This window comes from Lipotes vexillifer, unplaced genomic scaffold (genome assembly GCF_000442215.2).
Source record: "Lipotes vexillifer unplaced genomic scaffold, Lipotes_vexillifer_v1.1 scaffold1516, whole genome shotgun sequence".
Classification (NCBI taxonomy): domain Eukaryota; kingdom Metazoa; phylum Chordata; class Mammalia; order Artiodactyla; family Lipotidae; genus Lipotes; species Lipotes vexillifer.
The window spans coordinates 94,220-117,974 of NW_006780501.1; the positions used below are offsets into that span (position 1 = coordinate 94,220).

Sequence of the window (23,755 nt, forward strand, 5' to 3'; positions counted from 1 at the left end):
CATTCCTGAATTTGATTCAGTTTTTCTGTTACATCTCCCACCTGTTGCCTCTTATTCTTAATTTATCTGCCTTTTGTTAGTATATATATATTTTTTTTGGATAATGGTTAGGTGCAATCTTTTTTTGTAGATATAATCATATTCTAGGCATATGACTGAAACTGACTTTGTTCCCAAATTTTCTGTCCACTGTAAAGAACTACTGTCAACCATCATCCATCTGTCTATCCATCTGTCTACCTATCTATCATCTCTTTATCTAATCTTACTAGTTTATATCTTAGAGAGTGAGCTCTGGGTTTCTCATTGTTGCTACCATGTACTAACTATAAATATCAATTCAGAAATTGCTATTAGGATTATTAAAGTAGATCTTAAATATCATACTATGTATTACAAAAAATGTATTTATTTTTCTTTTTGAAAATAAGGTTTGCTTCTCTCATTTTGAAAATTAGATAAATCAAAAATGGCAGAACTCTTTATGGAATGTGAAGAAGAAGAGTTGGAACCATGGCAGAAGAAAGTAAAAGAGGTTGATGATGATGATGATGATGAGCCGATCTTTGTTGGAGAGATATCAAGTTCAAAACCAGCAATTTCAAGTGAGCATTTACTTTTAGTGAAGCCCAGTTTTGTAAGATACTGTTTCTAATAGAAAAACTTGGGAACTGTTTTATAGGTATTTAATTAAGTTCTTGTTCCTCTGGAGGGAGTTAGGGATGACAGATTGGGTCGGAGGTCAGTAAGAATTTCAGAGTCAGGGTTTTGATTGGGGACTTAAGGAAGGAGGTAAGAGGTTAAAATATCAGATGTGAGAAAAAGAAACGGACTAAGATTAGCTGGTGACACTGGAGGTCTTTTCATATTACAAATCATAATTTTTAGTGGAGCCAGGTAAACCTGTTTATATTTTTGCTCATTTTCTTTTTTTCCTTTTTCCTCTTTTAAACTGAGAAACAGAAGAGTTTAAAATATTTTGCTTAAAATGTCAGAATACACTAAATAAGTTTGGGTTAGTCTCAGATAGGGGTTCTTACATCTAAGCAACTGCCTCATTGCAGTGTCATCTATACATAGCTACAGAATATATAGGCAGTGAATGATTTCAGTTAGAGTAACTCGATTTGACATTGTTACAGTGTTAAAGACAAACGACACTTGTTAAAATGTCCACTCAAAAATGTATAGAAGTACAGAGAAATAATGTACAAATTTCAGGGGAGAAAGAGAAAATAGATCCCTTCCCATTGCATTTACATGTTTATTTGCTTATTTAAGTCAGGAGAATTTACCAAAGAATGTAACCAGCATACTAGTGTTTTCTTACCAAGTTAGTGCGTAGGAGTGTAATTAGGAGACTACTTTTAAATTTTCTGAAGGCCTGGCTCTTCCTTTTGTTGCCTCTAAACTTGGAATGGCATTTTTAGTCAGTTTTATTAGAGGAAGAATAGCTTAACCAATTGAATTCTCAGTAGCATTTTTTTGTGACAGATTGATAATAACTCCTAGAGGTTCTAAGTGGAGTGCCACTTCGACTATAAATTGAACTAGGCGTGATGGCATGCTTGTTGATGATAGTGGAACATAATTATATATTCTCTTAATTACTGTTTCTTGCCACTGTGATTATTTTATACTGGAATATTACCATATTGCAAAATTGTTACTCACGTTCTCTTATTGAAAAGATGACAGTTAAGATTTAAATTGAATTTATATTGATTGTACATGACTGTTAACAGTATTCAACTGGAATAACATATATTAGTTTTAAAATAATTCTGTCAGAAGGGGATTGACCAGGAAGAATTTCTTTTGTGTACTCTTAACATGCACAATTTAAATGATTTTATTGGTGTTTATGTATAAGCCATAAAATATTTTAACATATGGAGTATGAGCTAAATGTTTATATACAGTTGCCAGAAAGGAAGGTACAAACTTTTGTAGAAAACAAACACCAAAAGGACTTTAGCAATAGTTCTTTGATGGTTTGAGTAAATACTTAATCTTGAATTTCTGAATGAAAATGGGGTCAAGTTGCTTGAGCAGATTTTTCTCCTTTAAGACATCTCTAGTACTTAGGTATAGAGCACTGCATTGCCATTTTCAGAAAACAGTCCTACTTTTATATGGCCCTTTACTTTATAGAATTTTTTTATGGGAGCTGGTTCCTTTCTACTACGAGGGGAAAAAAGGAAATTTATATGAGGTCTCGTGTTTGTGCTTTTACCTTTTTCGAACCAACAGTTTCAGGCAATCCTTACTCTTCTAAATTTTAGTTTGATTACTGAAAAACCTGTAATTAGGAACTTTAAACTGCAATTAGGAACTTTAAACTGATCCTGAAAGTCATATTATGCTCTGACTTCTGGTATAGTGATAAATTTGAAGCCCCTTATGTTGTAAAATATTCTGGTAAACTGTGTGTTCATTGCAGTCAGTATTCTCTGATAGTTTCCCTTTCAGGACTCAGTAATGGTGCAGAAATCCAGTGAGATCCCTTATAATGATACTTCAGGGCTTATAAGGGTATGAATTGGTATGGATGTTAGACAGGGTTTGATTTTGAGTAATAGGAACTTGAGTGTATGTATAGCCCTTTCATCACTCAAAGAAAGATATATACTTCAATTATAGTTGTATATGAGTATATTTTTAGAAATTTTTTGCCAATTATATGACTATTTCTTTGCCATGCAGAAGGTTTGACTTATATGTAGTCATATTTATCAATCTTTAACTTCTGGCTTTTGGATTTTGAGTTACAGTTAGAAAGATTGTTCTTATTCTATAAGATAATTAAGATGCATAATCTTATTTCTTTAGTAGATAAAGATATATACGTTTAAAATTAACTATATTCATAAGTCAGCATTAACTTGTATTCTTCTTCTAGGAATCTGTTTTCAGTGTATGATTTCTATTATCTTAATATATATATCATTCAAACAGTGAATTCTAAAATAAATGTAATCTTTTATAGATATTTTGAATAGAGTAAACCCCAGCTCATATTCAAGGGGAATAAAGAATGGTGCACTCAGCCGAGGTACAGTATTATTGTACTATTTTTGTTTTAAAGTGAAGTATTTTGACATCATTGATTATATAGAAATATATTCAATATGTTGTGTAATTTTAAAATACAGGTATTACTGCTGCATTCAAGCCTACAAGTCAACACTACACGAACCCAACATCAAATCCAGTGCCTGCCTCGCCAGTAAATTTTCATCCTGAATCTAGATCTTCAGATAGTTCTGTTATTGTTCAGCCTTTGTCTAAACCTGTAAGTGTTTCTGAAACTACACAGTCAGCTGAGGGATACATTGGGTATTATTTATCAGTATCAACAATGCCTAGTTAAAATTCTGTACTACCATGGGTAATCATCTAATGGAATCATAATCAGCATCAGAAAATGTCACTTTCTCTATGATAGCTCAACTGGTACCCAAATAATAATTGCAGTAACAAACTACTCAGCCTGTTTTTACATCAGGTAATATGCTTAAATTAAATAGGTACAGTATTGAAAACTGTGCTATCAAAACATGAATAAAAGTATAATTAGTAATGAATATTGCATAATGGCAAACTATTTCAGATTGTAAATTGGGCCAAATGTTCTTAGTTCTTAATTGGGAAAATTGCTAAGAGGCTACTGGAGATTTTTATTCTGAAAACATGCCATCATAGTTTAGTTAGTTTAAATAACTCTTAACAAAAACTAATAGTTGATACTTATTGAGTTGTTACTATGGGCAAGGCTTTGTGCTAAATGCTGTACATGAATTAATCTCATTTAATTCTTAAATGTTACTATGAAGTAGGCACTATTATTTTTCTCTGTTTTATAGTTGAGGAAACTGAGGCTCACAGTGAATTTAAATAATTAAATGTTAAATTTAATAATTTAAATAATTCACTCAGGGTCACACAGCTGGCAAATGATAGATCTAGGATTTCAATCCAGACTAATCCGTAGTTTATTTGTATTTGTATATACATGCATGTATGTTGTACGTAAATGTATACTTCTAAAAAAAAATGGAAGCATTGCCTTAGTGTGAAAATTTTCAAAGTGTAGTCTTCAGTCCCCTGGGGTTCCCGTAAGACTCTTTTATAATATAACCTACCTAAATAAAAATTCTTTTGGGTTCTCAGTAATTTTTCAATGTGTAGAGGGATTCTGAAACCAAGGAGTTAGAGTACTAAAACAAAAAGTTACCCAAAATGTGAAGATTCTTTGCTACTGGAATTGAATTAACTCAGTGGATTTTTTCATGCTTCATAGGCTATTTGGCATTGGCCTTACAGAAATAGTAAATTTCCCCTAAAATGTTTTTTCTTTTTACAATAAATGAAACAACTACCAAAGCGCCTATAAATTTTCTTGCAAATATTCAATTTCAAAACCAGAATTGAATCCAGATATTTTTGATATGACTAATCCATTTTTCCTTTACTTTATATCATATTACTTTAAGGTAATCTACATATTTGTTACCACTAAAAATTGATATTTGAGGTGTATCTTTCATAGAAGACTTATTAAATCTAATTTTATTTACATGAAAAGAAAAATCTATGGCCAAATAAACTCTGCCCCCACTTATATTTTGAAGAGGTCATATATCATAAAAAATAAGAGTATCTTTGGGCAAATACCACCCCCCCCATATCTTTTCTGTAGTTTTAGCATTCTGAAATAATAATATTGATATGAGCCCTGGACTAGTAGTTTAAATAACTTAAGATTGAAGGAAGAGACTTGAATGCTGATTCTGCCTTGTTCTTAACTAAAGCATTGGCAAAACCTCTCTGAGCCTCATTTTCTTCATTTCTAAAATGAGAGATAATTTTACCCAGACTGCTGATTCTCAATCTTGGATCCTAAGATGATAAGCTACCCAAAATGTAAAGATTCTTTGTTATTAGTGGAATCAGATTAACTTGGTAGGTTTCTCATGCGTATTGTAAGCTTTTTGGCATTTGGAAGGATAGAAAACCGGAAAAAGAAACTTTATTATTTAATTCAGTTTGATAGATAAAAATCTTTCCAACATTGGACCCAGAGGAAAAAAAATAAAGTGAGGGGTGATAGCTTTGGTGTTATAAAAGTTAGAAACTAGAGCTTTTTCTAACTCAAAATGTTTTACTTCTGTGGGCATAGTTTTTAAATCAAAACACCTCAATTAATAGTTCCAGATCTTGGGGAGTTTTTAAAAGGCGAAATTTTGTCAGTTGGTCTGGGTGGATGGGTCTTGGAAGTAATACATTTTAAAAAGCTCTCCAGGTGATTCTAATGTGCACAGATAAGAATGACATATATTCTGGAATGAATTGAGGGTGCTATGTAAGGAAATTATTTACTGTGAATTTTGGAAGCCACTGCTTTTAATTATAGTTTTTCATTTTATGTCATGTTTTGTATGTATGTGTATATTTACTTTTTCATGTAACATCTCTATACTTCCGTGTCTCTTTCAAATCTGTTTCAGGTAGTGGGGATATATTGTTATCATTTAAAAAGTCAGTGTGATATAGCTTAAGGGCATAGGCTTTGTAATTAGACCCAACTTCTAATTACAGCTCCATCAATAATAAGTGGGGCTGTATTGGGAACCTTGCATAACCACACCTAACCTTAGTTTACCTACTTATAAAATGGGGTATAAGGTCTTTATTAGTACTGTTGTGACAACTACTTGATTTAAAATATGCAGTGAACCGTGAAGTGCAGGTATATTTAAAATATGACTGTGGCTTGTGTTTTAGGTGTGAAGGGTGAATAACTTCAAGTTCAGAAGTGACTTGCCCAAGGTTTTGTAGCTAAATAAATGTGCGGATTTTCTGGATCCCAGTCTAGCACCCATTCTACCCTTACTGTTGTGTTTGATATCTTTCTGAACAGTTTTAGGAGACTTCAAAAATTCCATGTTGGATACTTATTTTAACCAGTTACTGTTTATTTTGTTGTTTTTAAAATTTATTTTTGGCTGCATTGGGTCTTCCCTGCTGCACGCAGGCTTTCTGTAGTTGTGGCGAGTGGGAGCTACTCTTCGTTGCAGTGCACAGGCTTCTCCTTTTGGTGGCTTCTCTGGTTGTGGAGCACAGGCTCTAGGCACACAGGCTTCAGTGATTGCAGCACGCGGGCTCAGTAGTTGTGGCTCGTGGGCTCTAGAGTGCAGTCTCAGTAGCTGTGGCACATGGCTTAGTTGCTTCACCAACATGTGGGGTATTCCCAGACCAGGGATCGAACCCATGTCCCCTGCATTGGCAGGTGGATTCTCATCCACTGCACCACTCAGGAAGTCTACCAGGTATTGTTGAATAATGTGTGCCTGCTCTCTGCAACTGTGGTGCTTACATAGCCAGAGTTATTTCCTAGGAAAGTGTTTAATAGTATTAACTTTGTACTTCTGTTAAAGAACTTTTAGAAAATGTAGGTGAATATTATCCATTGTTTTATGTGTAAATATTTGAAGAAAATATCTTGAAGCAAGATTGTGCTTGGTTACAATTAAGTTATATGGCATCACAGATTTTTTTTTTTTTTTAATGTTGCACGTTAAGGCTCAAATGTAAATGTCTGTTAGGCTTCAAATTCTTTGAGTGTCTTGGGTTACTTCGATACCCGTTTCCATAACAACAACTTTTTTTTTAAAACAGCAACAATCATTTATTTAGTCACATCTGCAATGCGTGCAGGGTGTGGTGAGGAAGGCTTATGTCTTTTTTAAATTAAGAAAAAAATTTTTATTGAGGTGTAGTTGACATACAGCATATTTGTTTCAGATGTACAGCATAATGATTCAATATTTGTATATATTGTGAAATGATCACCACAGTAAGTCTAGTTAAAGTCCGTCACCATACATCATTACAGAATTTTTTTCTTGTGATGAGAAATTTTAAGATCTCTCTTAGTAACTTTCACATATGCAGTACAGCATTATTAACTTTAGTCACCATGCTGAACTTCACATCCCTATAATTTATTTATTTTATAAGTGGAAGCTTATTCACTTTGACTCCCTTCACCCATATTTTGTTTCTGTAACTTCTCATGGACAAACTCATGTCAATAGAAAAGTTAGTAGTAAACCAAAATTCTTAAAACTTATTTGTCCCTTAATTTATAAGCACAAAATAAGCAAAACCTTCCTGTTTGTATTTTGAAATAATATGTATTTTGTTGGGAAAGTTTAGAAAGAGAGAAGTGTACATACTGTATTTTGATTTTTCCCCCCTTCAAACAGTGTAGATTATATCAGTCAGAACCAAACTATATACACAGATGTGTATTTCTCTTTTTTCACTGAACATTCTACTAGGAATGTGTCACTGGATATTTCTCAAAAACATATTAGTGGTTGCATGGTAATCTTTTAATTTATTTAACCATTTTTCCATTGTTGGACATAAAGATTTTAATTTTTTGCTGTTAAAAATAATTCTCCAATAAACAGTTTCACTTCCTTACTATAAATTTTTAAAGTGGAATCGTTGGATGAAAGGATGTAAACTAATATAAAGCCTGTGATAGCTGCTGCCACAATTTTCATGTGGAAAAGTTATACCTAAATATAGCTTCTATTTTGCCAGTAGTATATGTTATCATTTTTTAATTGATAAATTTTAATTTTATTTCAAACTAATTTTAGACTTACAGGAAATATAATACAATATCCCTAATGCTGACATTTTACTTATCAAAACTAAATTGCAGACCTTATTTGAATTTTACCAGTTTTTCCATTAATGTCATTTTTTGTTCCCAGCATCCTATTTAGGATCACACCTTAACAGTTTGTTATTTCTTCTTAGTCTGCTCATATTTTTCTACAGTTACTTACTCTTTGTCTATTATGACCTTGATACTTTCAAGAGAAGTGGCAATTATTTTGTGTTGTGTAATTGCCATTGTCTTTACTTGCATTTCTTTGACTAGTAAGTTGGGAAAAAAGTTTTTTGTATGTATTGGTCATTTGTTTTTTGCTTTTGAAGTGCCTCAGTTTATGCCCTTTGCACATTTTTCTCTTAAAGTGACCTTTTCCCTTTTGATCTTTAAGTCTTGTTAAATCTTAGAGCTTTTGCTGTTATATATTATGACTCATAGAATGGTCCAAAATCACTCTAATGAGAGCTCACTCTGTACAATGATGGTCTTTTATAAATAGAATTGGGTTCTATTTGTGTGTGTGTGTATCAGTATATTTAATATATAATAGTTTTGGAATACATATATATCCCTAAATTATATTGACCACATTTTATGATTATTTATATTAATATATATGTGTGCTAACATATAAATTTATACTATCTTATATTTGACTATATTATGATTCATTTCATACTTTTCACTCTTGATATCTTCCTGTTAACTGGGACCACACTTTCTCCTGATAGAAGGGCTAAAACTTTCCTTGAGCTCCAAGCACTTCAGGAATGGAGCAGGTGTCCCAGATCAGTCCTATAAACAGCTTCCATTCTAAACCCTGTGTGCCTAGCTTTCTTGTTTGTTCACCCTGCTGACCTGGCAGTTTTGTATTTGCCCTAAGAGGTGGGAGATTGCCTGGCCCAGCATGGCTTTCCGTAGGATGCTGGGAAGAGGGGGGACCCATTAGTTTTCTTTCTTAGACTTGGCTTATAAATTTTGCCAGTAAAGATGATCCCAAAACTCATATCATGTGATATGTTCATCCTTAACCCTGATGCACCATACTGCAGATTAATTCCCAGTATGTTTGCCCTGATATTTTTATCTGTGGGGTTTATAGAGGTATAGAAGCTTCTAAAATTGTACATATGTCAGAATATTTACATATTTTTTTCCTTGCTTTTACCCAAAGATTTTGGTAAGTTCTATTATTTGCTCTTTGATAGGAATCCTGCATTTTTAGTGACTCTCTGAAGTGAATCAGTCATACTGATTTAAAATGGGTTTGTATGTTTCTTTTACCTTGAAAAAAAATCAGGCTAGAATTTTCCCCCCATTTTAATTGACTAGTCAGGAACAAGCCAGCTCTAAGTAATAGCTTGCTTTCAGTTTTAGTAGATGATAATTTTGGCATAATAGTAATAATTGCCTTTGTGTTTTATAACTTATTAGTAATGGAGTCATCAAAGCTTATCCTTATAATATTGGCATACAGTTAAATTTACCTTTATAAAAGCTTATGAAACAAAATAATTATAATTATGTTGAATATATGTAATGTTCTTCCTTTGAAATATTTTAACAGGGTTATGTAACGAAGTCATCACGAGTTGTTTCTAATAATTCTTCAGAGTTACTGTTTGACTTGACCCAGGATACAGGATTACCACTTTACCAAGGAGGACCTACACTTTCTATAGCAGGTTGGTTTCAGCACTTTTTCAAAAAATTAGAAAAAGAAGCTTGATGAATATGCATATGGAATTGACTTTCTGTTTTGAAGTCCATGCCTTCAAGTTAAGTTTTTCGCATATTGTAAGGTGTAATGGCGCTAGTAGTTCTCGAATGCCTTTTTAGGTAGTTTTAAATGAAATCTTATTTACTAATAGAATATTTTATTTCTTCCTGTTAATTAAGTAGGCTAACCAACTTTGACCTTGTTCGCACTTGGCATTAAACATGGCCTGAAAAAATTTTATTTTTATTTTTTTATTTTAATTTTATTGGAGCAGAGTTGATTTACAATGTTGTGTTAGTTTCAGGTGTACAACAAAGTGATGTTATACATATACATATATTCATTCTTTTTTAGATTCTTTTCTCATATAGGTTATCACAGAATACTGAGTAGAGTTCCCTGTGCTATACAGTAGGTCCTTGTTGGTTGTCTATCTGATATATAATAGTGTGTGTATGTTCATCCCAAGATCCTGATTTATCCCTCCCCACCATGTTTCCCTTTTGGTAACCATAAGTTTGTTTTTAGATATCTGTAAGTCTGTTCCTATTTTGTAAATAAGTTCATTTGTATCATTTTTTAAAATTAGATTCCACATATGAATGATATCATATGATATTTGTTTTTGTCTGACTTACTTCACTTAGTATGATAATCTCTAGGTCCATCCATGTTGTTGCAAATGGCATTGTTTCATTCTTTTTATGGCTGAGTAATATTCCATTGTATATATGTACCACATCTTCTTTATCCATTCCTCTGTTGATGGACATTTAGGTTGCTTTCATGTCTTGGCTATTGTAAACAGAGCTGCAATGAACATTGGGGTGCATGTATCTTTTCGAAGTATGGTTTTCTCCAGATATATGCCTAGGAGTGGGATTGCTGGATCATATGGTAACTCTATTTTTATTTTTTTAAGGAACCTCCATACTGTTCTCCGTAATGGTTATACCAATTTACATTCCCATCAGCAGTGTAGGAGTCTTCCCTTTTCTCCACACCCTCTCCAGCATTCATTGTTTGTAAACTGACCGGTGTGGGTGATACCTCATTGTAGTTTTGATTTGCATTTCTCTGATAATTTGTGATGTTGAGGATCTTTTCGTGTGCTTTTTAGCCATCTGTATTTGGAGAAATGTCTATTTAGATCTTCTGCCCATTTTTTGATTGGGTTGTTTGTTTTTTTTGACGTAGAGCTGCGTGAGTTGTTTGTATATTTTGGCAATTAATCCCTTGTTCGTTGCTTAGTTTGCAAATATTTTCTCCCATTCTGTGGGTTGTCTTTTCATTTTGTTTATGGTTTCCTTTGCTGTGCAGAACGTTTCAAATTTAATTAGGTCCCATTGTTTTGGTTTTTATTTTCATTACTCTAGGAGGTGGATCAAAAAAGATATTGCTGCAATTTATGTCAAAGAGTGTTCTTCCTGTTTTCCTCTAAGAGTTTTATAGTGTCTGGCCTTACATTTAGGTCTTTGATCCATTTTGAGTTTATTTTTGTGTGTGATGTTAGAGAATCTTCTAATTTCATTCTTTTACATGTAGCTGTCCAGTTTTCCCAGCACCACTTATTGAAGAGTCTGCCTTTTCTCCATTGTATATTCTTGCCTCCTTTGTCATAGATTAATTGACAATAGGTGCGTGGGTTTAGTTCTGGGCTTTCTATCCTGTTCCATTGATCTATATTTCTGTTTTTGAGAAAAATATTAAAATAATATCTATAAGTTAGAGAGGTCCTCTGATATCCTAAATACGCTGTTAAAAGGAATATTTATTATGTTCTATGGCCACTAGTATGGAAAAGTGTATGGTTATAGTTAAATTCTCAGGTTAGTGGGTTTCTATTCAATAAACGATTTAGGTATAAAATATGATTACAGAGTGCTGTTATAAAGTGGCTGCACTAAATTTGTCTATAGTCATTACTCAGTAAATGCCTATTGAAGGAGTAATGAAATTTCCCTATTGAAGAAGTTACTTTTATTATATACTATTAACAAAGTTCTTCATTAACCTAAAATAAATTAGTGTGTTATGAAAGAATTTTATCTAATTGAAAATTCCTTGTACAGGCAATTATGCTTTGTATACTAGAAATTTTGATATATTTCAGATATTTGACTAAATTGAGATTTGGGGGAATTTTTAGATTTTTCACTAATAAATTAGTGTGGAAAATTTACCAAATGCTTCCTGATTTTTTTAATAGTAATATCAGTACCTAAAATGTTTTTCCATTTAGATAATATTTACTTGATATTCACTTCTTTGGGTATCACCTACAAATTTGTAAAAAACTAGTTAGTAAAATAGGTAAGAACCAAAAGAAACAAGGAGAAAAAATAATTGTCTTAAGTCTGGTTTTACAAAACACATGAACTTTATTTATAGAAAAAGTCTGAGTTCTTGAAACTTCTTGGGACTAAGAACAGTGACTCCTGCTCTCCTTCTAATTTTTTTTCTGTAGAGAGACTTGAGCCTGTAGATTTGAACTGCTATTCTTAAGATTTTTGTAGCCTTTAGCATGTCTTTACACTTCAGTTTTCGCATACTATTAAAATGGAGATTTTATTTTTCTTATTTAATTCATTCATTCTCCAGACCTTCAATCAGCCATTTGTAGATATAATTTTAATTCTTGCTCTATTTCAGTTAGGGCTTTCTGAAGCCCAAATAAGATAAATAAAACATGAAATGCATTATAAGCTTTAAAGGACTCTACAACAAATATTTGTTATGAATGCTGACAGGTGCAATATGTTCAATAGCATTAATTGATCAAGGTCAAGTGATCATGGATATTTGGAGAGAACTGGGTTTGAGTTTGATCTTGAATGAGAATAGGATTTTTACTGGCCGAGATAGAGTGTTGAGTGTGGGAAACAATACAAGCCAAAGACAATAGAGATAAGTTAAAGGGTCAGAATTTAAAACTCTTAAATTCAGAGTAATTTTATTTCTTATGTTAAAAAAATACTTATAATAAAAGTCTGATGTACTGTCTAGGCTGTTATATAATCAGAATATTAATCCAAAATACCAGCATTCATTAGCTTTTCAGGTAACCTCAGCATCTCACAAGAATGCTACTATGATTACACAGAATGTTTCCCGAGTTCCCATAGTATAGCCATCAGTAATCACATGCTTTGAAGATAGAAAAAAAAAAAATCATTTTTATTATCTCAAAGGATGAAACAGAGGAGCCAACTATTGTAATACTCTTATTTTCCGGGCATATTTCTCCTTATTAAAAAGTGGACAGGTGAATCTATTACAATAATTTTTTCCCCTCTGAAGTAAGTTAAGATATAAAATATTTTATTAGTAAAGATAATAGTTGTTTTTTATTATTGAATGCTTTCTATGTACTAGATGTTGTATTGGTTGCTTTTAAAAGTAAGTTAAGATATGAAATTTTTTTAGTAATGATAATAGCTTTCATTTATTATTGATTACCTTCTTTGTACCAAATATTGTATTCGGTGTTGTATCTTATTTGATCTTAAAAGCGCTGTGTTAAAGACACAGACCTACTAGAGAATGGACTTGAGGATATGGGGAGGGGGAAGGGTAAACTGTGACAAAGCAAGAGAGAGGCTTGGATACACTACCAAACGTAAGGTAGATAGCTAGTGGGAAGCAGCCGCATAGCACAGGGAGATCAGCTCAGTGCTTTGTGACCGCCTGGAGGGGTGGGAGGGATAGGGAGGGTGGGAGGGAGGGAGACGAAAGAGGGAGGAGATATGGTAACATATGTATATATATAACTGATTCATTTTGTTGTAAAACAGAAACTAACACACCATTGTAAAGCAATTATACTCCAATAAAGATGTTAAAAAAAAAAACGCTGTGTAAAATAAGGTATTATAACTCTTACTTTATAAAAGAACAAACTGAGGCTCAGGGAAGTTAATTAAATAAGCCAAGAATACATAGCTATCAGTGACAGAGCCTGGATTTGAACTTATCCTGTCTGGTTTAAAAGCCTGGAATATTTCTAGTGTATTTACTGCTTCTACTTTTAGTGTACAGCTGGGAGCATTAGAATATGATGTGCAGTTTTAAAATCCTTGTTACCTTGCCTAGTTATAGCCTAAATATCCCCATTTTCCTTGCTAATGCTCTGAATAAGGCTAAAATCCTTTAGCAAAAAGGTTATAGTTTTCAAACTAAGACTTCATTTAGGAATGAAATTCCTGTAAAAACAAAATTTTATGCAAAAGTTTAATAAGTTAAATATAAAAGCAGAGTTTCTCTGTCAGACACACCCAGGGTATTCCCTAAGAGGAGCCCATTAAGCTCTGGGGAAGATAATTTGAAAACCATAGTATAATACTAACTCTTTCTATTATGAACCCTTTCACATGAATGAGTGAGGTTTTATCATTCAAGATTAGTAGTTTCCACTTTGTATGTAGGAATAAATGGATAATATAACCTAAAGCCATCAGTAGACCACCTCTTAGTTAGGTGGACAAAGCTAACTTTTCATTAGACATTTTAAGTCATTAAATAAAAAGCTTCTAAAGTGTCTCTCTAAATTTTTGGATTTTTTTTTTTTTAAAACAAACTCATGCACTTAAGCATCTAAAGTTAATTCATTTGTGGGAACCCTGGCATATTCTTTGTGCTTTAACTTTTTTTTCTTTTTTTTGCTTGCTCTGCCTTCTTTCACAATAGCTGTTTATATATTTCTTTATTTGAAGTTATATTTAGTATTGCCTTACATAGAAAGGTATTTTATGAATAATTTGAGTATATATAGTATGTAATAGATATTTATACCATTTCTTTATATCTCCTAACTTTTGATCACATCAAGTTTTGTCATTATTTATTGTTATTTGTATGATGTGATAATTCAATTATATTACATTTAATTTCACTCCAAAGTATTTTTACTTAGTTGTAAGCAGCGTTCTAAAGTCTTTAAAAATATTTTCTCACTATTTAAATCATTACAGGTATGAATGAAAGTTCATTTTTATCAAAACGTCCTTCTACTTCTGAAGTAAACAGTGTTAATCCAAAAAAGTCTAAACCCAGTGAAGGTGTTTCTGGAACAAATTCCTCAGCGTTATTTTCTTCAGTTAAATCTCTTTCAGTGACATCTCCCCAGGCTATGCCGTCAAAAGGTAAATATGAAATGTAGCATATAAAAAAGAAATTATAGTATTTATATATGAATTATAGAAATTGTAATACTATCAATAATGGTTATTGAAGGTTAAAAAGTGATGAATTTTGAATCATATATATTTTGAATTTATTTTAGGTACAAATATCTCATCAAATCAATCTAAAAATGGAACACCTTTTCCAAGAGCTTGTCCAAAGTGCAATATTCATTTCAATCTTTTGGATCCTTTGAAAAATCACATGAAGGTAAAACTTTTTCAAAATTTAATTTTAAAAAGGTTTGCAAATCCCTAAAAATATTGATTGATTTGCAGTAAATAATGATTTGTTCAAATATTTAGATAAGAAATATTCTCATATTGGTATTTACATATGTTAGGTAAAAGTTTATATTCATAATGATTGTCTTTATATAAGATTTTAAAATTTCTTCTGAATCATCAAATTTAAAAAATTGTTCATATACATTATAATGTCTGCTTATTGTATTCTAATTTTAAATGAAAATAATGCATTGTTCAGAATATCTTATTTACTAGCTTATGCATACTTGAAACTTCTTAAAAATAGGCATTTTATTATGTGTTTAATATTTCATATAAGTTAATAGTTCCTTTAGTTATCTTTTTTGTTCATACTAACATGTGCATGTCATGTTACACAATGAAAATCTTAGTTTTACTTTAATTTCAGCACTCAGACATAAACTCCAAATGATGGAGGATTTTATATGAAATAATTGTTTTAACTTAGTCCAGAATATAGTTTGTGTAATTGTTATAAATTAATTTGAGCTTTTTATTGATATAAGAAGCTCCTGAAATTAGATTTTAAGAAATTTTCAAAGTACAAATGAAATAGGAGGTTTAGGTAACACTTCACTTAAAATATTTTGGTAGATATTACAGTACCCTGCTGTGTCTATGGAAAGTTAGCCTGTATTCCTCTTCTCTGCCTGGTATAAATGCAAGGAAGGGGGAAAGAGACAAGAAAAAAGGCAGTGTAGATCATATGGAGAAAAGAAGGAAGGAGAAGGATGCAATGGTAAAGAAATATCTAAGGAAAAGTTTCAGGGATTGCTCACTGTTTCAGGGATTGACAAATCTTTTTTGAAATTCAGTATTTTACAAAAAAAGTAGAAAAAAATAAAGGAACTTTTTAATTTCAAATATAGTCTCTTTATTTAAATACAAAACTATTTGGTCTGTGACTACTTCTAGCTCGCAGTGTGTACTCCCTGATAATTGCACTTTGTGGTTTGTTCTTATATGAGAATTAACCTGTACAAGTGCTTTTAGTTTTCCTATTTACGTAATATTTTGATGAGATAACCTGATGTTTTTTCATGTTTTGCATTTTGGACATAGGGAAAAAAGAAAGGGCTAAATTTTTCTGTTATCTTTAGTTATTTGAATAGGTAATAGTCATATGATTCAAAATTGAAAAGTTTACAAAGGCATACAAGTAAAAACTCTTTATCCCTGTCTCTTATTTACCTGGTTCCCAGTATGACTCTCAAAGAAAATAATTTTTATTACTTTGTTTTATATCCTCCCTGGTCTTCTTTCTGCATAAACAGGTGAACACAAGTGCTCTTCTTTTCTGTTTTGTGTACAAGCTGTAGCACATTATATATACTGTACCTGGTGAGACTGGCAATCATTTTCCAAAATGTAGCTTTACTTCCAAAACATATTATAGCATTGTTTGTGATTACTCATATTAGAAACAATCACAACTTTATATAATATTCATATAATAAAACACTATGCAGCATTTTTAAAAAGGATGGCATCTCTAGAATGATGATACAGGAAGATAGCTCTAAGACATATTATTGAACTAAGTTGAATGTATTATGAATAACTTATTATATTCCTTTATATCATAAAGAAATCTTAGAGAATAGTCACCAGATCTCGGACAGGGAAGTATAAAATTATGGAGACTTTATGTTCTAGATAATGCATTTTATACATAAATTATAATTTACAATAATAATTTCTATTTTGAAAAAATTAAGATTTTTATATTATTTGTAAATGAATTTTTTGCTTTTATTATAGATAAGTAGATGACTGTACCACAGAAATAATGTTTTCTTTCAATGAAGAATACCTAAAACATAATTCAAATATGCTACAATAATAACAATGATATACTTACCTGAGACCATGTGAGACTACTAAGCTTTAAATACATTATTTCATTTGATCCTTAGAAAATTCTTTGACATAGACATTTTTCTCATTGTTTTATAGCCAGTTAATTGGCATAACTGGTATACAAACTTAATGGTAAAAAGCTCAAGTTCTCCCAAATACTTATTATTATTCCCTTTTTGACAAGTGTATGGGCTATTTAACTTGAAGATAGGTACATTATTTCTTTTTAGGGAATTTGATATTTATCAACCAGATCTAGCTTATTAATTACATTATTTAGATTTCTATAACTTATATTTTTGTTTACTTGCTCTGTCATGGATTGAGAAATAGCACATCTCAATCCACATCTTTCACCACCAATATATTTTTTTGCTTTATTGCAATTCTGTTTTAAGATTGTTGCTATTTGTGATACAGATGAATCTCTTTTATAACTGTATTGTGAATGCATCCTTTAGCATTTTTATAAAATGTCCTTTTTTGTTTTAAAGTTTAATGACTTTTAGACTCACCCCTTGTTTTCTTCTGGTTTCTATTTGCCTAGTGTATTCTTTGTTTATCCTTTTATTTTCAACCCTTTTGAGTGGCTTTGTTTTAAGTATGCCTCTTGCTTTAAGCAGAAAGTTGTGATCCTATAATGAAAATCTTTTTTGTTTCAGTAGTTGAGTTAAATTTACTTATTTTCATAGATGTGATAGGTTTATTTGATCTTGGTTCTGTCACAATTTTTTGCTAACTCTTTTCTTCCTCTCTCTTTCTTTCTTTCACTATGTTGTTGCTTTACATGTATGTAATTTGGGTTTTTAGGGAAGTTGTATTTTTGTTTTCCTTTTTATCCTTCTAATTTTAATGTTAATATAATTCCAGTAGTCTTCTATTCCTTTGGCTATTCTCTGCTATTAAAATTGATTAAAGTAGCATTAAACTTCCTATTCTTAACCCCATCTTTACCTTCTCCTCTCCTACTGATTTTAGTCAATATTATCTTTCTGAGTGTACTATTTCTTTGTACTATTGAAAATGCTCATACCTGCACTTCTTTATTTGGTAGCTCTAAATTATATTCCTTGATGTACTGCTACCATATGTGAAGCAATCTGTGAACTCTCTTGACCTCATATTTATTGTCCTTTTACCTCCTTTTAGTTTTTATTTGTTGGTTGTATCATTTTTCCATTGTCAGGGCATATGACATTTTCATTCAGTTTTCTTAACCTTATTTCCGTATTTGTTTTCATCCTTTTCCACGGTAAATATATTCAGTGCTCATCACCAGTCTTTTTGTTATGGTTCCTTTGGTTATGTCTTGTTTGACTAAAGTTCATCCCATAGTAATTTCCTCAGGAAGGGCCTGAGAACACTATTCTTTGAGTTCCTTCATGTTCAAAACAGTTTGACTATAGTCCATTCATGAAAGGCAGTTTGGCCAGATACAAAGTTGTATCCCACTTTGAGGATCTTGTTGGTGTTGCTTTTGTTTTACAATATCTAATGTTGTTGTTAAGAATTTGGGATAAGCTTGTATTATTTTGCCCTTTATAAATGATTTGCTCTTTTTGCCTGGCTGTCCGGAGGATTCTTTATTTTGAAAGACTGATAATTCTACAGTGACTTCTTGTTGAGAATTTTGGATCAGTCTTCTCTGACATACAGCATGTTCTTTCAGCTTGTAAATTTGTGTCTTCCTTTATTTTAGTGCAGTTTTCTTGATTTGTATCTTTAAATTCCATACAATTGTTTTGTTATTTGGGGGGCTGGGTGTTGTCCAGTACTCATTTGTTCATTTGTTCAGTGTCCTTTGTCTGGCATATTTGTGATTTTCTTACTAATCCTTTTAATTCTTTCTCTCTTCCTTCTTCTCTCCTCTCCTCTCCCCTCCCCTCCCCTCCCCTTCCCTCTTTCTTTTAATTTACTAAGCTTTTCTCATTTATTTTATTTTCCAACATCTGTTCACCAGTGTACTTTTCTAATTTGTGTTTAGCTATCTGGTTTTATTTTTTTTCTCTACTTTTACTCTTGATTTTGCTACTCTTTATGTCTTCTTTTTGTCTTGACATCTCTTCTTGCTTTTTGGTTTTCCAAATAGACACAGTTGCTTCATTAAGTTTTTTTAAATTTATGGCAAAAATTTTGGCCCCTATTTTCATCTGCATCTGCCCTAAGGTGTTTTTGTGAGAATTTTACACTTCCTCAATTTATCTTAAAGTATTTTTGTTTAGATGTAAGTTCCTATCATATTGAACAAGTTAGATTTTCTTGGGTTAGTTGTTTTGTACAAAGCTCATTTTGGGAAGCATAGGTTGCCAGGATAATCTCATAGCCTATTAGCTGGTTTATACAACTTCTTCCTGTAAGTGTAACTTGTGTGTCTGATTTTATATGTAGCATTCCTTTTCTGTTTCTCTGTACTGAATGAGGTTTGAGGAATTTCTGCCGTCCTTCTTGCTCCAGCTCCTACACTTGGTTTTGCAAACAAAGAACATAGATTTGTACTTCATGATGTGTATTTCACCTTAGAATATATGTTTTCCTGACACTTTCTAAGGTCTGTTAACATTGGGTTCTTTTGACTTCTCTGGTCTGCTTCCAGCTGCCTGTCTTCTGCCTGATCTGGCTGCTTTTGGTAGTGCTTTCATATGTTGTGGAGTCTGTGGATTCTATCTGACTTTGAATTTTAATGAAAATTAAATTTTTGGAATTTGGTTGTTGTGGTTTTTTGGATGTATCTCACAAGGAGAAGGGAAAAATGTTGACTTATGTAGGATGACCGTATGGGAAGTTTTTTTTACTATTTAAAAATGGTACCCCTTCTTTGCTCTGTAAATCCCATCTAAATTTTTAGGTACTAACAAAGCAATAGAACATGGTATATCTATTGGGAGGAGTAAAGATTAGAATGGTGTTTAGATGTTATCTGCTGTTTGTCAAATTATAGTATATGGCATTAAAGTGTTTAATATTTGCAGAATGATTAACCCAGGAAATAAGGGATGAACCTGGGGTTACAGTGAGGGGCTAGAACCAAAAGGGTACTAGGGCTGAATTACAGGTGACCAGTTAGTGTTGGGCCATAGCTCAGCCGTGCCATCCATCACTTGTTCTGTCTTACCATACAACTTTAAATCTAAGCCTAGTTCTCATTTCTTAACTGACTTTCTTGCCTTTTTTCTGTAAGATACTGTCCTCTCAATTACTAAATCCCCCAACCTTCTTCAGTGCACCTCATCCATTCTTGGTTGTCAGTGGTTTATCATTCAGCTATTTTATAGGAATATGAAACATTGTTTAAAGGATATTGTGAATGAGATTTGGATGTTTATTTTTAAAATCTGGCCCTATCTTGCTTTTCTGTAGAACAAAAAAGAAACTGGAAGAACAGCCAAGCAATTTATCGTCTATAATGCATTTATGAGTATTTAGAGTAACAAACGTTTATAGATGTACTAAATTAGACATTTCTGGAGAATATAAACCTTGCAGCACACTCTACTGTAGATTACATAGATTATTTTATAGATTTCAGAAGAGAATCAATTCTCAAATATGACTCAGTAACTCCTACAGTCTGAAAGCCAGATTTAATGTTTGAGTATATAAGATTTTCCACATTTCTAATTAGTGAGACTATTCTGTATTACATCATTTTGTGCATTATAATTTTTTCCAATTGATATTTGAGATCATCCCTATAGTAAAACTGCAGATAAGATGAGGAATTTTGTCTATCAAAATGATGTTACTGATACACATCATTTGTAGTAAGACATATTGAATCATTTTTCTAGTAGTGTTGGTGAGTTTACTCTGACTCATCCTTTTCTCCATTTGTCCTTAAAGTCAAAAACAACATTTTTAGACTTTAGCTTTCTAAAGTCCTTTGTAACAGTGTGACTTTTTTTTTTTTTTAATAAATTTTATTTATTTATTTTTGGCTGTGTTGGGTCTTCCTTGCTGCGAGCAGGCTTTCTCTCGTTGCGGTGAGCGGGGGCTACTCTTGCAGTGCGTGGGCTTCTCGTTGCAGTGGCTTCTTCTGTTGCAGAGCACAAGCTCTAGGTGCACGGGCTTCAGTAGTTGTGGCTCGCAGGCTCTAGATTGCAGGCTCACTAGTTGTGGTGCATGGGCTTAGTTGCTCCGTGGCATGTGGGATCTTCCCAGACCAGGGCTCGAATCCATGTCCCCTGCATTGGCAGGCGGATTCTTAACCACTGCGCCACCAGGGAAACCCCAGTGTGACTTTCTTAAGTTTGAGCTCTTAAATATTATGTGTCTTAAGAAGAATCTAGAAACATAGGTAGCAAAACCTTTCTTATTTCCCTCTTTTTATTGTGGTTTCATTTCAATTGTGTTTATTCAGAGTGGTAGACTACAGAGGGTCATGTTGTCTTAGAGAATTAATACCCTTATCCTAATTAAGCTTATGGGTGCAACCTTAACTCCTAAGCATAAATTATGTCACTTTTTTGTCAGTTCATTTTATTTAGTATTTTTTTCTCCTCTCTTTTGGATATATTTCAGATTTTTTGTGTGTGTTCTTTTCCTCTGTAGGTTTCAGAATTGACAAGTGAACAAAATAAGTGCAATCGAAGGAAATATTATAAGTCTGTCTTGCATCAAAAGTCCAGCTTCTCACGTGACACAGAAAGTTTCACCAATAATGTAACATTTCAGTATGGCAGGAGAGGAAGTAGATTTTGTTATTCTTAGAAATGGAATAGAGTTGTGTTTAGATTTTCAGACTTTCTTATGATGCTACTAATTTATGAGATAACATGTTTAGGAAGAGTTTAAGTCAGTTGGTTTATGTTGTAAAAGAATTACTTAGGTGCCTTGTTAAAAAATATAGATTTCTGGGCTCTACCTCTAGACTTCGTGGCTTATTGGTCTGAAGTAGGCCCAGGAATTAGCATTTTGACAAGCACTTCTGGTTTTTCTAATGCAGGTCTTCCTTGGATAGCCCTCTGAGTAAAACTCCCTTAGAGAAATTCTAAAACTGAAAATTATGTACAATAAATTAATTATCTTGGTGGAAAAAAAAAGCTCATATATGAAAGTATTTCATATTGGAACCAGTTTATATGACATCTTGATTTTCCAAATGAGGAACTAAATTTCCCTGTCAAATATATAAGCATTCTAGATTTCAAGATGTAACTGTTGAAGCTTTCAAGACATGACTGATGGTTCTTTATTTTTTCCCTATGCATTTTTTAGCACCTTGAGTCTAAGGAATGGCAGGTTAGCTGTGCTCAATGTCCAGTTCCAACCAGACATTATGATATTTAGTATATAGTTAAACATATACATTATGGCATGTAAAACTACATTTCCATTCTATACTCTGTCATGGCATGGATATGAACAATGTTTAGTTTTAATTTAAGTGTTGTTAAATATTTACATCTGAAAAGACAAATTATAAGGAAAAGACTATTAGATCAATAGAGTCCTGGTTTTAAGGTTTTTCTTTTCTTTCTTTAAAAAATTTTTTTTAAATTAAGATAATAGATGTTTATTGTTTGAGATTTTGAGAGTATGTATATGCACCACAAGCTTTTGGTGAATATTTTTCCAGATATAACACCAAGCATAGTTTTACATGGTCTGACCTTATTTGTAAACAAAGAACCGTATTTTGGTTTCTAATTGTTTTAAGAGATAAATAAGACTTCTGTTTTTTCTCTTTCAGTACTGTTGTCCAGACATGATAAATAACTTTTTGGGACTGGCTAAAACAGAATTTTCAAGTACAGCAAATAAAAGTAAGACTGTTGATTCAGAAAAAGGAAAACTGATCATGTTAGTTAATGACTTTTATTATGGAAAACATGACGGAGATGTCCAGGAAGAACAGAAGACTTACACAACCTTTAAATGCTTCAGTTGCTTGAAAATTCTTAAAAATAATATTAGGTATGTTAGCACTTATTTTTATTTCTATTTGAAAATTGGAATGCTACAGATATAAATGTTGTATCTTTATCTTGCATTTTTTAATGTTATTCTAGATAAGATTTTAACACTTTGCACTAAGAACAAAGACATACTCTCTTGTTAAAAAGCTTTTGTCCTTTCTTATATTTTAGAGTTGACTCTTGGATCCAGTTAGTTGTATTTCTTTAAAATAACTTAAGAAAGGACAAACTTTATTTCAAATAAAACAAAATTAACTTCTTTTACCTATATTATCAGTGATCTAGGAATTTTCATGAGATAATTTTCATATTCAGCTGCTTTTGAATTTTATTTTTTTTCACACCACAAGAAGAACCACTTATTTATGTTTTGTCCAGTTTGACCTCTTATATACTAATCTTGTTTAATGCTCAAATCCCGTAAAAGAGTTAGTTACAAGAATAAAATGAGAAGACATATAGATTGATATTTTTATTGGTTACATAGCTTGACATTTATATTTGGTAAGGTTTTTTACCATCATTTTATTATAAAAATTTTCAACATTCAACAAATTTAAAAATATTTTGTAATGGACACTTGTATACTTATCATCTTGTTTCTATCATTAACATTTAACTGTACTTGCTTCATCATATAGCTATTCATCCTTCCTTCAAACTATTTGGGTTTTTTTGTGCATTTCAAAGTAAGTTGCAGATGTCAGTGTACTTCCGTCATTTGAGGCATGTGTGTGTGTACAAACATACATATGCATAACTTTTTATGTTTACCCTTGGTGACTATTATTTGTAATTAGCATTCTTAGGTACCTATAGTTTACTTGTAGACCCAGCATTTATTTTATTTTCCTGTGAGTTCTTGGGTCCAAGAAGAAGCATATAGAAAAACCCTGAAATACACTGTGATAAACTCCTATAATAATTACTTTTTTATGGTAGTGCTTTATAGTTTTAAAAATTCTTTTACATATATTATTTCATACAAGTTTTCACATTTATCTCCTTTCATCAAGTTTTAACAGCCATCAATAGCTAATGGTCCCAGTAGCTTAACAGAAGGAATATTGTACTTCGAGATATAACACTGAAACAATATTACAATAGAACTCTTTCC

General features: G+C 32.0%; 1 protein-coding gene across 2 annotated transcripts in view; it reads left to right on the plus strand.

Annotated features, from left to right (window-relative positions):
• ZNF280D (zinc finger protein 280D) overlaps positions 1 to 23,755 on the plus strand; it is a 94,455-nt gene that overhangs the window by 3,082 nt on the left and 67,618 nt on the right. Inside the window, exons 2-8 of one of the 2 annotated variants that reach the window (XM_007453688.1) lie at positions 464 to 605; positions 2,990 to 3,055; positions 3,156 to 3,295; positions 9,261 to 9,378; positions 14,384 to 14,554; positions 14,695 to 14,804; positions 22,413 to 22,636. In XM_007453688.1, the coding sequence (XP_007453750.1) occupies positions 470 to 605; positions 2,990 to 3,055; positions 3,156 to 3,295; positions 9,261 to 9,378; positions 14,384 to 14,554; positions 14,695 to 14,804; positions 22,413 to 22,636 (965 nt within the window). In that variant the 5' untranslated portion in view covers positions 464 to 469. Of the gene's footprint in view, positions 1 to 458; positions 606 to 2,989; positions 3,056 to 3,155; positions 3,296 to 9,260; positions 9,379 to 14,383; positions 14,555 to 14,694; positions 14,805 to 22,412; positions 22,637 to 23,755 lie in introns of both variants that reach the window. The other variant, XM_007453689.1, reaches the window with a different exon arrangement.